Source organism: Myodes glareolus, chromosome 3, assembly GCF_982192425.1.
Source record: "Myodes glareolus chromosome 3, mMyoGla1.1, whole genome shotgun sequence".
NCBI lineage: Eukaryota > Metazoa > Chordata > Mammalia > Rodentia > Cricetidae > Myodes > Myodes glareolus.
In genome coordinates, this window is record NC_142028.1 from 1,225,286 (window position 1) to 1,237,870 (window position 12,585).

The window sequence follows — 12,585 nt, forward strand, 5'->3', positions numbered from 1 at the left end:
TGCTCACAGTTCACAGTATCAGTCCATAATGGCAGGAACATTATGAGATGAAGACAGAATTGGTGCCGAAGTAATAGCTGAATGTCCTATATCTTTAGAAGAGTCACAGAAGTGCTGTCATATGTTAACTTTGTTGCCCTGAAAGATGTGATATTTAGTTTCTATGATAAGTGCGACAAAGACTATGTGTCATCGGAAGGATAGCTGGTGAGGCTTTTTCAGAAGCAGATTCCCATGGAAGTCATTATCAGTTTCATTGTGGACCAGATCAGTATTAAAATAGCATAATTTTGTTCAAAGAAGTAGTTCCTTGGCATTATTGCAGCCTCAGCTTTTTAAAAGCATTCTCAGGATTAGTGTGGGATTACAAATTAGTAGGAGTCATTGTCATACTGAGAATAAATAAGACAGCTGGAAAGTTCCACAAATGTAATTTGTTATGGGTCCCTATTTAACAGAAGGGAGAAATATACAATCAGGAAGAATGCCATTTATAAAAAATTATTAAAGGAATATGTTTTTAATCATGGCTGTGAGAAAAAAAAGATATTGACAAACTGAATGAGTGGCAGAGTAGAGAGAGTTTTGCTCTGATTGAACAATACTAGTACTTCTTGCTTTTAATTTTTTAATAATTTAATGTCTTATTTTTAGTTTACCCAATAGTATAAAAATTTATGGGGTGCAATGTAATGTCAAGAGGTACACGCACATTATGTAACAATCAAATTATCACAGTTGTCATATTAATTACCTAGAATACTCATAATTTCTGTATGGTTCAATGATAGAAATAATCTCTCATTTTGAGTTATATATAATAGGATAGTTGACTTTAGTCAGACTAATTTGTACTACAAAGTCAAGTTTATTCACCTTTTTCCATTCTAAAAAATTAAGCATAAATATGAATAATGAATAGAAAAGTATTTACATAAATGTTTTCATCAGAGGACATAAAATTCCCAAAAATATCAGTATTCCCAGGAAGTGAAAGTTATAGACACTCTGCTACTTATTTGCCAAATCTCTGACTTCTACCTTGTACACCTTTACTTATCTGGCCAGATCAGCATCTCTGATTCCTGCTTATGCATCAGAATTCCATCATCCTACTTAGATATCTCCAGAAGTTAAGGTGCATATTTCAGAGTTCTTTCTTCTTGGGTATATAAATATAAAGAACTTTCTTTACCTTCTCTGCCTTTCAAATTCATAGTATTAGAAAAGTATAATGAAAAATGTGAAGGCCCCATAATACAAGCCTTTTTCCACCTTGTCTGATGTTCAGAGAGTTTCATCCTATTCAAAGTTGTTAAGGACAAGTGTGCCTACACACCCTGACCTACAGTGTGGTTACTTGATGTTTTGCTTTAAGAAGGCTGAAACAGGTAAATCCACTCCACCCTAACTAAAGGTCAGGTAATTCTAGCATCCTTCCCCTTTTTCTGGATTAAGAGGTTTGACCTTGAGAGTGGCTGCCTTCCAGACTCCTAGTCTAAGGTGGGTTCACTGCCTAAACCACAGAATGCCTTTCTCAAGAATTAATGACTTGATGTCTCAAGCTTCAAGCATGTAATTGTTCTAGTTGTCCTTTGTATCATGTTAACATGGTGTTTTGCCTTCTTCCTGCTTTATGTATTGAGGAATTAAAGTGTATGCAAAATTAAACACAGGTGAATTTCAGCATTCACTGGAACTTTCTCCCTATATTATCCTATGCTTCTGTGTATTAGTCTTCATGTCATCATTGTTTTTACTTATTTTTCTAATCCCCATGACTCTACCCCAGTAGGTGGTATACTTGTCAAAACTCTTCGCTGACAAAAAAAACACACAAACAAATATGATGTAGTGAAATACAGAATATTTTTTAAAACTACATGAGGTTTGTACATAGCAGTTACTAAAATATGTATTATAATAAACAACAAATAATAATAAATGTGAGGCTTATCTTTCATTATATCTGATTTGAAGTAACAGGATCATCTGCTTATGAATTTATATTAAAATATGTGTGCATATTGAGAAATATATATTTAATTAAAGGCAACTCTACCTCGCAGGTATTTTTTTACACTTGATTTTACATCCTTGTTCCTCAGGCTGTAAATCAATGGATTGAGCATGGGGATCACAAGAGTATAAAACAATGAGGTCATTTTGTCTTGATCCAGGGAATAGGCAGAACTTGGCCTGAAATACATGAAGAGCATTGTTCCCTGGAAAATTGCAACAACAGTCAGATGGGAAGTACATGTGGAGAAAGCTTTGAATCTCCCTTCAGCGGAGCGAATCTTCAAGACTGATAAGATGATGTAACAGTAAGAGACAAGGACTCCTGAGATGGTGCTCAGTTCAATAAACCCAAATAGAGTGAATATGACTAGTTCATTGACCTCTGTACCTGAGCAAGATAGTAATAGGAGAGGTGGGACATCACAGAAGAAATGGTTGATCTCACTGGACCCACAGTAACACAAGCGAAATGTCAATGTTGTGTGTGTCAAAGCATCTACCATTCCAACCAGATAAACTACAGCCAGGAGCTGATAGCACACCTTTCTGGACATGTCTACTGCATACAGCAAGGGGTTACTAATAGCCTTGTACCGATCAAAGGCCATCACTGCCAGAAGCACACACTCAGCATCTGTAAAAATGCAGAATATGAAAAACTGCAGAGCACAACCAACAAATGGAATTGAATTGCTTTTGGCCACAAGGCCCATCAGCATTTTTGGGCCAACTGCAGTAGAATAGCAGATGTCAGAGAAAGAGAGGTGGCTGAGGAAAAAGTACATTGGTGTGTGAAGCTGGGGATCCATTCTGATCAATGTGATCATTCCAAGATTTTCAATGAGAATAACGAGATAAACAATTAGAAAAGTAGTAAATAAAATCACCTTGATTACAGGGTTATTAGTAATTCCCAAGAGAAGAAACTCAGTGGCTGAGCAGTTCCCAACCTCCATTCTTCTTTGTTTGGTAAGCTGTTTCTAAATAAAAGGATAAGTTAGGGATTGCTTTATGTCTAAAAAATTGTTATTATGTTATATACTGTTATTATATATTATATATAACACATTTTTTTTTCAATACAGGGTTTCTCTGTATAGCTTTGACTGTCCTGGAACTTGCTTTGCAGACCATGATGACCTTAAAAAATCACAGAGATCCTTATGCCTCTGCCTCTTTAGTGCTGGAATTAAAGATGTGCAACACAACGACCTGGCTCAATACTTTTTTTCTTTAAATTGGTGTATGTTTTCTCAGTAAACAACATAGGCTGATATTATTTTTAAAGAAACATTATTATAAAAGTCTAATGTAAATTGTTCATTAATAAATAGTTCATGTAAGTAATTTATCTTGATTTTTCAGGCACACATTTTTGACAGCATATTTGAATAAATTAAATATTGATTCCATATTAAAAATAATATAAAATCAAAGAAGGACAAGTCAGAAGGTAAAAGGGAGCAAAATTCATTTGTTTGATAAAAAGAGAACATTTGTTGCTGAAGAAATATATTTGAGATTCCTTGCTCAGCCTAGATATAGTAAGGAGGGCTTTGGACCTTCCCCAAAGCAATGTGCCTTACCCTGTTTAAGAAATAAATGAGAGGTTGAGTATGAGATTAGAAGAAGGGAAGGAAAGGGAGTGGAAAAACTGCAATTGGTAAGTAAAATCAAAGAAGATCATTTGTTTTGTTTTGAAATAAATAAATTAAAAAATAAAAAAGAATCTATTTTGAACAAAAGAGAAAAAGAATAAAAAGGAAATATATTTGAGTTTAACAGTATTAACACTTAATTTTGTTGCATAGACATTAACAAATGGAAATTATTCTGTTAATTTAGTGTGAAGGTTTTATTGAATAATCAATTATGTTTTGAGGGTATGTTCTACACATTACCTTAACTACTTTGTCAATATATTTATAATCCATTTATTAAATTTACCAAATTCCAAATGAAAAATGATAAAATATTTGGATCATGAGAAGACATGACATCAAGCAAGATAGAATAAAGATTCTATTAAGTTCAGTGGCTTCTCACTAGTTTTTAGCTTAGAATGGTTGTTACAAAATAAGTGGAAAGATGCCTAACATTTTCTGAAGTTATACATGTATAAATATTGGAATGTAGATGGAAGTCTGATTCTTACTTTTTATACTCAACTGTAGTTACACTTAATTACTTTATTCTTTCCATATAAACTGAAATTAATATAAGCATGATTATTTGTATTGGTATTTGTTTTATTACTTAGTAAAACAATTTAAATTACATGTATATTACTTCTGCAAAGAGATTTGCAACATAATGGTTTACTGATGACTTCAGAATAAATATGAACAAGTAAACCCCATTTAAAATGTTTATACAAATAACAAGTGAAGTAATTTAATAGTACATAATACAAACAGGAAGATATCATTGTCATATAGATGATATATTATGCTTACCTGCATGAGTTATTCACTTACACATTACCCAATACCAATACCTTAGTTTCTCAAAGAAAACTGAATTTTTAAATATAAATGATTATTGAATATATGATTATTATTTAAATATAAATGATTACTGAATAAATGAGAAATAAGGAAAGAATGAAGGAACAAAGAAACCAACATACCTGAGCTGAGTCTTTCTGCTTTCATCAGTGATTCATGACATCTACGTAGATGACTTGTGATTTTCACACGGATGCCACTGGAGCTTAAATATGACAAAACTCTTCTTATGATACACTCTTTTATTTACCAATGACTAATTGAATTCCTTGATGATCCTTTCCCCAAGGGATACTATGACAACTTCAGTGAAGTTGAAATTATAAATTTTTACATGTACTGTATAACTTAACTAGCACCATTGATATCCCTACTTCGGGTCAAAAAAAGGTTATTAAGCACCACAATTCTCTTTAACAAAGACGAAAATGTACATATTTCAAAATGATCTATACTTTAATGTGTTTCTTGGTATTAGAATAATAATACATATAGAAAATATAGTACGTGTATACATATCTATAGTAAATTCAACTTTCACAGTAAGATATAGAAGTAGAAATGTATTATATATAGTTGAATGATATGCTTACTCCTTTTCATTCTTCTATTTGGATATTCCAGTAACAAGAACATTTATGTAGTTTAAGATAAAGACAAAAAGTTATATCACTAAAGCTTTCAACTCAGTAATCACTGCTACAGTATTCAGATATACTTGCCTTAAAACAGTGGTAAAGATAATATCATGTAAGTTAGAGATATTGTAACTGGAGAACTGATAAGGAATTTATTTGAACATTAACATTTGTAAAACAAGAACATTGATTTGTACACAAGTATAGCCATTTTCTCGTTTATATTTCAGTCATAAATATTTTCAAATAACTCGACACAATGCAATATCAAAAAATATCAAACCCATAAATTCAGGGAAATAATGCTTACAATTTGATCCTCTTATACTAGACTTTTTTGAGACAAAGTAAATTGTGTTTTATTAAAAGATATGATACATGCCATGAGAAAAATATACAAAGAACCTGAAAAGATTAGTTGCACTCTGAAGAAAGAAACAAAGCATGCTATCATCACAAAAAATGTTTCCAGAATATACAAAGATCACATAAATTCAATTAAAAATAGACAAAAGATGTCATTCTTTAATTTTTAAAATTTTTAAAATTAAAAATAGGTTCTTCCTTCATATAAGATATCCCAACCACAGTTTTCCCTCCCTCTGCTTGTCCTAGCTACCCCTAGTCTTCTCTTTCCCCACAGATTCACTCCTTCTCACTATTTTCTCTTCAGAAAGAAAAAGAGCAGACCAAAGTAAAACAGGACAAAACAAACTACAATAAGACATAGTGAAAGCCTAACAGCTTTGTTCCTCAGTTTGTATGACTTTGGTTGCTTTCTGCTTAGTTCATACTCATTTCATTTAAACATATGAGGTTATATGACCATCAAAATAGTCTTTAATCATTTAGAGAAAAACACAGGACAATGCATGGAAATTTAGTTTTTTAATTACAGACAGTTCAGTGTCATTTTTGTTTGTTAATTGTTATGTTTTATAAGAGACTTTCTGTTGTATTGTTGACTGGCTTGGTATGAACTATTAATATAAAGACCATACTCTGACACATTAACAAACAAATATATCCTAATATTTAAGAGTCGGATGTCTGCAATCCAGAATATGCTTCTTCATTGAGTGATATAGTCTTACTATCTGCTTAATAGAGATCAAGCTCTTTACAGTTTTCCTCTGTTCATAAAGGGAAATAACCAATTGCTGTCAGTCCTTCATTTTGAAAGGATCGTTTAGCAGGATATCATCTCCTTATATCACATTCTTGTGGGTTAGGGTCTCAAGATATAGAAATAGTAATTATAATTTATGAACTAACAGGTTTGACAGACATGCTTTAGATAAAGGGGAATTAGTTCATAAATATTCCATAGACTGACACTCATATATCCTCTTATCTAAACCAAGAAGTCTTCACAATTACTTTGTAATGAAATTAGAGGCATTCCTTAGGCATCACGACTATTTTGAAGTGCATCATATCAGGGCATTATTTTACACTGGCAGTTAAAATCCTAAGACAGCTAGCTTCCCCCCTGAGATAGGGTTCCTCTGTGTAGTCCTGGAACCCACTCAGTAAACAAGTCTGGCATTGAGCTTCAAGATTCATCTGCCTCCCCAAGGCTGGGATTAAGAGCATGTGACACCACTGCCCAGCTAACAGCCACTGTTATTAAGATTCCTTCTTAACATAAAATTAACAAATATCTTTATATCTTATATGGTCCATAGAGTGTTTATCTGTAACCATTCTTTCTTAAGAGGAAGATACAAAGATTAAGCCATCGGATAATTTGTACAAATTAAAATTGAAAAGGTAAATCTCAATGCTACATAGAGACGGTGCGTAATTTTTTACAATGAGCGAAACAGAAAAGTCAAACAGAATTGACTATTCTGCAAAAATCTAAGATTGTATTTTTAAAATATTTTGAATGAAAATCCTCTGAATAGAGAAAAAGTACTATTCTTAGAAGGATTAGGTTATTAATCAAATAAATATTTCAATGCTTGGTATGAGGTGTATTTCAGAGATTGCTTTTGTTTTCTTTTTTATGTTTATTATTTTTGGATTTTTATTTTATTTTTAATTGATATTTATTGAGTTCTACCTTTTTTTCTGCCCCTCTCAATACCTCTCCTCTCCCCCCTTCAACCCTTCCCTAAGGTTTGCATGCTCTCAATTTACTCAGATCTTGTCTTTTTCTACTTTCTACCTCCCATGTAGTTTAGATCTATGTAAGTCTCTCTTAGTGTCCTCGTTGTTGTCTAAGTTCTCTTTAGATTGTGGGATTGTGGTTTGTAGGCTGGCTTTCTTTGCTTTATATTTAAAAAACCACCTGTGATTGATATATGTGATGTCTTTCTGGGTCTGGGTTACCTCACTCAAAATAATGATTTCTAGCTCCATCCATTTTTCCTGCAAAATTCAAGCTGTTGTTAATTTTTTCTTCTGTGTAGTACTCCATTGTGTAAATGTACCACACTTTTTTTAATCCATTCTTCAGTCGACAGTCATTTAGGTTGTTTCCAGGTTCTGGCTATGACAAGCAAAGCTGCTATGAACATAGTTGAGCACATATCCTTGTGACATAATTGAGCATACTTTGGATATATACCCAAAAGTGGTATTGAGTAAGGTTGTTTCAGTTTGCATTCCCAGCAGCATTGCAGAAGTGTTCCCTTTTCCCCATAACCTCTCCAGCATAAGTTGTCATCAGTGTTTTTGACCTTGGCCATTCTTGCAGGTGTAAAATGGAATCTCAGAGTTGTTTTGATTTGCATTTCTCTGATGACTAAGGATGTTGAACATTTCCTTAAGTATCTTTCAGCCATTTTAGATTCCTCTGTTGAGAGTTCTCTGTTTACATCTGTACTCCATTTTTTAATTGGATTATTTGTTCTTTTGATTACCAATTTCTTAAGTTCTTTGTATATTTTGGAGATCAGATTTCTGTCTGATGTGGGCTTGGTGAAGATCTTTTCCCATTCTGTAGGCTGTCGTTTTGTCTTGTTGACGGTGTCCTTTTATTTACAGGAGCTTTTTAGTTTCAGGAGGTCCAATTTATTAATTGCTTCTCTCAGTGTCCATGCTGCTGGGATTATATTTAGGAAGTGGTTCCCTATGCCAATGCATTCAAGTGTACTTCCCACTTTCTCTTTTATAAGGTTCAGTGTGGCTGTCTTTATGTTGAAGTCATTGATCCATTTGGACTTGAGCTTTTATTTTCACTAAGGAGACCTGTAAGCCTCTAAAACAGTGTGCTGCTATTATTCTTGATTCTTTATCATAACAAAATAATAAAAAACTCTATGGCAGCATGTGTTTAACTTTTAAAATAGAGATACCCAAATGAAGGTGGAACTCAAATGGGATCACCCTCATATCTGCATACCTTTCATTATTTTTTAATTTTTGGAGACAATGTTTCTCTGTTAGCTTTGGAGCTTGTTCTAGAAGTAGTTCTTGTAGACCATGCTGGCCTCAAACTCACAGAGATTTGTTAGCCTTTGCCTCGTGAATACTGGTATTAAAGGCATGTGCTACCACTGCCTGACAGCTTTCATGCTTCTTAAAGGTGTTATTCAGTCTTCTGGGGTTGAAATTTAGTAATGGTCTTACCTTCTTCCTGTGATGCTTATTATTTACCACTTCATCTTGAAAGACATGTCATATTCATGGATAAAGCAGTATCATTTATGTTATTTTGGTTAACCAACTGCTTTCTGATTTGTCTTGAGACCTACCCCTATCTGTAGTATAAATGTGGAAATAAAATAATATCTGGGAAAATCATAAGTTCTGGGAGAGTCAGCTCCTGTTATTTTGTTGCATGGACATGCTGTCAAGCTGTTTTTTAAATTGTTACATTTGTATGAATTGATTTATGCTATTCACAGTCTAGATTGGCAAACTTTTATTGCAGTTGCCAATGATTAGTCCACAAAATTATCTGTGAATAAATAGATGAGAAAATAGGAATGTTGAGTACTCAAGCAAAAACTGAGCCCAGAGTTTTAGAAAATGTCACAGAAAAAAGTATGAGTCACAGGATGGGAAGAGGTGTAGGGAAATGATTTGTTCTGGATATGACATGTGATTACCTGGGACTGTCAATGTTTCTTTGTGAGCAAAGTGAGGTTTTGTAGCATAAATATTAAGAACATAGAGACAGATCTTGGGGTTCAACCCAAAGATCAGAAAAGAGAAGCAGCCAGTCACTGGCTCCTACCTCTACCTCAGACCGAAATGGCGATCCTGCTTTTACAAATCCTCAGAATGAGACTCAGCTGAGACCTGCCTCCTCCCATCATATATTTCTTTCTAGTGCTGTGATTAAAGGCATGCACCACTACCGCTTAGTTTCTATTTTGAACTATTGGGATTAAGGGTGTGTGTCACCACTGCCTTATCTGTAAGGCTGACCAGCATGGCTGTTTTACATTCTGATCTTCAGGAAAGCCTTATTCATTAAAATACAAGTGAGGTATCACTACAAGATTTCTCCCATACTAGAGGAACTGTTTTTATTTAATGGAATCTGGGGGACATGGAGTCATATTCTCCACTGATACAGATGATGTAAAGTTTCTTATGCTCTATCAAACAAACACCCACCAATGATCATTCATTAAGCTCTAATTAAAGTCAGAAAAATCACAAGAAAAGAGCCTTGGAGTAGGAAGGGATTTTGGGGGGAGGGGCGGGGAAGAAAAATTTGTTTGTGGAGAGAGGGAAGGCAATGAGAGGTGACTATGATCAAAGTACAATATACTTATAAGTCCACATGAAATTGTCAAAGAATAAAAAAATTCAAAGATAGTAAATCACTTTTCATTTGGGTATTCACAAATATTTTATATACATTCATTTGTTTGTTTGTTTATTTGTTTCATGGATGCACACGTATGCAGAGTAAGAAAGAGAACACAAGATTGGTATATACTCTGGAGGGTCATTAGGTTTATGTTTGAGGCTTTCATATAAAATAATGATTGGTAAACTTAAAGAATATTCCTGGGATATTAAAGGGTGCAATTTCTTAAGCTGTTTTATTTACATGCGGATGTTAGAGATTATTTCTTTGTATGTGTTTTGTTTAGAAATTGAAATATAGAGATAAGATGACGCTTAATTTTTCTACAGTTAAATTTAGTATATTGTCCATGAGGCTTGAATAAATAAATATTAATGCTATTGTGTTAAGTACTTTCATTGAATAAAATAATTAAAATTGAAATTTACAAATACTAGATCACTAGTACTATTGATTAGTGAAAAATACTAGTGATTTTTAAAAGGAAATATATTACTTAAGAATCCTCCCTAAAAGACTAATATGTATTACCTCTACAAATTTTAAACACATACACATAGGCAAGTGATGTCATGCAAATTCATGCAATTTTAACTGATTAATTAGCAAGCATGTATGAAATTAACTTTCACATTATTTAATAATGATTTATTTTTTGACAAAGACATTATTTGTATTTTTCTGTATTATTTAAATATAGTTTTAAAAACATATCTGAGATATTTCTGTTCTCATCAGTGGTATGCGAATTTCTGCAGATAGATTTTATTTTCACATAATGACAGTTGGGATTTCAATCTGATAAATCTCCTCTAACATTTAATTAGGTTCCTGGTTGAGAATTTCCCCCAAAGAATACTGCAGAAAGCCTAGCAAAGGTTGATATTATATTAATTTACCTCTGTTAACTGACTTAATTGCATCATTGCTACACCTATCTCACCTCAAGAAAGGAAATCGTGTAATATCTTGGTAGAAACCCAAAACAGATCATTTCCCAATCTTTCTTAATTTTTCATTGGGTTCTCTAGGTAGTAAAATTATAATCCATAGAGCAGAATTCCATCCACATGCAAATAATCTATATTTTATCATAATTTATGTTAAAGAAACTTGAAGTAGTCTTTTATTTGTGTGTGAACAAATAGGCGGTCTAATTTTAATCTTTTATTAGTCATTTCAGAGGCAAGGATGAAGGAAGAGTTAAGATATAGAAATATAGCTACATCTTTAACTCTACTAACATCGTTTCTGGTATTGTTCTGTTAGGCATTTATCTTATCTAATCAGATTGCAATTAACAATGTCTTGTGTCTTTGGCCTTTAAGAGATGATGTGGCTTTTTCTAAGGAAGTACTTCAACTACTCCCCCCAAAATGAACAATTCAAGATGAAAAGCAATATATAAATATATAGTCTTTTCTTACAACCAAATTAGTATCTTTAGTGTGTGTTCATCACCTCAATGACCACAGAAATTTCACATATAATCCCAGAAGTTCAAGTGTATATTTTGTGTGTATGCATGTTTCATAATAGACCCTCCAATAATTTTACCAGCACCCAATACATACTAAAAATATTGTGTCATCTTGTTTTCTGTTTTGTTAGGTTTGTCACATTCTTTTCCCAGAATTTGAAGTTATAGCTTTGAAGTGCAGGAATAAAATGCATAGACCTATAGTAAAATAACAAATGCTTAATATGACAATTTCTAGTTCTTTTATGTAACAAAAATGAATCATGCACACAGCACAATAAGGGACAAGATAAACAGAGAAGAAAAAGCTTTCATTAGATTTGCATGTACAGAGGAAGGAAAAGGAAAGTTTCCTCAAAAAATAAATACATAGTTAATGAGAAGTTTTATCATGCAGAAAAGATTACACATTTGATGAAGGGAAGTTCCATTAAATAATGAGAAGCAATACAGTTGATGAAGGGAAGATCCATCACAAAGAGAAAAAGAATGGGAGGGTGGTGAGAAAATCTGAAATTTCAGTCCTACAGGACCTATCCAAGCTGTAGAGAGCTTTTATACAAGGAAAATTGATCCATTTTCAAGTGTTAAAGATGACCAGATAATATGTTGCAGCTATTTCTATGTGATGTCTGCTTCCAAATGTCTTTTCATGCTAACTTTTTATGAAATACAGTGACTTTTCACTGAGAATGCCAATGTTTTTTACATCGCAATCAGGTAAGTCTGGGTTTCCAAATGTCTAGAGCTCTTTGCCTCAGTCCTGATCTAGTTGTCAGACCTTCAGTCAATATTGGATTCACTTCTTCAGTAGGCATAGTTTTACTACTCCAGTCAATAACACCTTTCTCCTATACACTGAATTTAAGCACTTTCCTCTAGATTATTGTTTCTCAATCTATGGTTTGCAACGCCTATGAAAAATTTTCATCTTTAAACATATTCATATTATGATCCATTACAGGAACAAAATAACTTTTTTTTTGTTTTAAGGGGTTATTTATTTTGGGGGGTAAAACTTACATATACCATGAACCGTCAGGAAGGGAGCCTAGTCGCTGGAGCAGGACCCAGTGCCAAGTACCGGAACCAAGAGCCGGAACCAAGAGAGCCTGATCCGGATCTGCTTCTCTTTTTTTTTTTTAAAAAAAAAAAAAGTTTATT

At 33.1% G+C, this 12,585-nt stretch overlaps 1 protein-coding gene across 1 annotated transcript; it reads right to left on the reverse strand.

Annotated features, from left to right (window-relative positions):
- Positions 1 to 2,042: 2,042 nt before the first annotated feature.
- On the reverse strand, positions 2,043 to 2,984 carry LOC125399384 (olfactory receptor 5W2-like). The gene has a single exon (XM_048432830.2). It carries the CDS (start codon positions 2,976 to 2,978, stop codon positions 2,043 to 2,045), a length of 936 nt encoding a protein of 311 aa, XP_048288787.1. The 5' UTR covers positions 2,979 to 2,984.
- Positions 2,985 to 12,585: the final 9,601 nt, after the last annotated feature.

Bases quoted from the DNA above. Each gene is read 5' to 3' on its own strand.
- LOC125399384 (XM_048432830.2), bottom strand. From the start codon at position 2,978: ATGGAGGTTGGGAACTGCTCAGCCACTGAGTTTCTTCTCTTGGGAATT.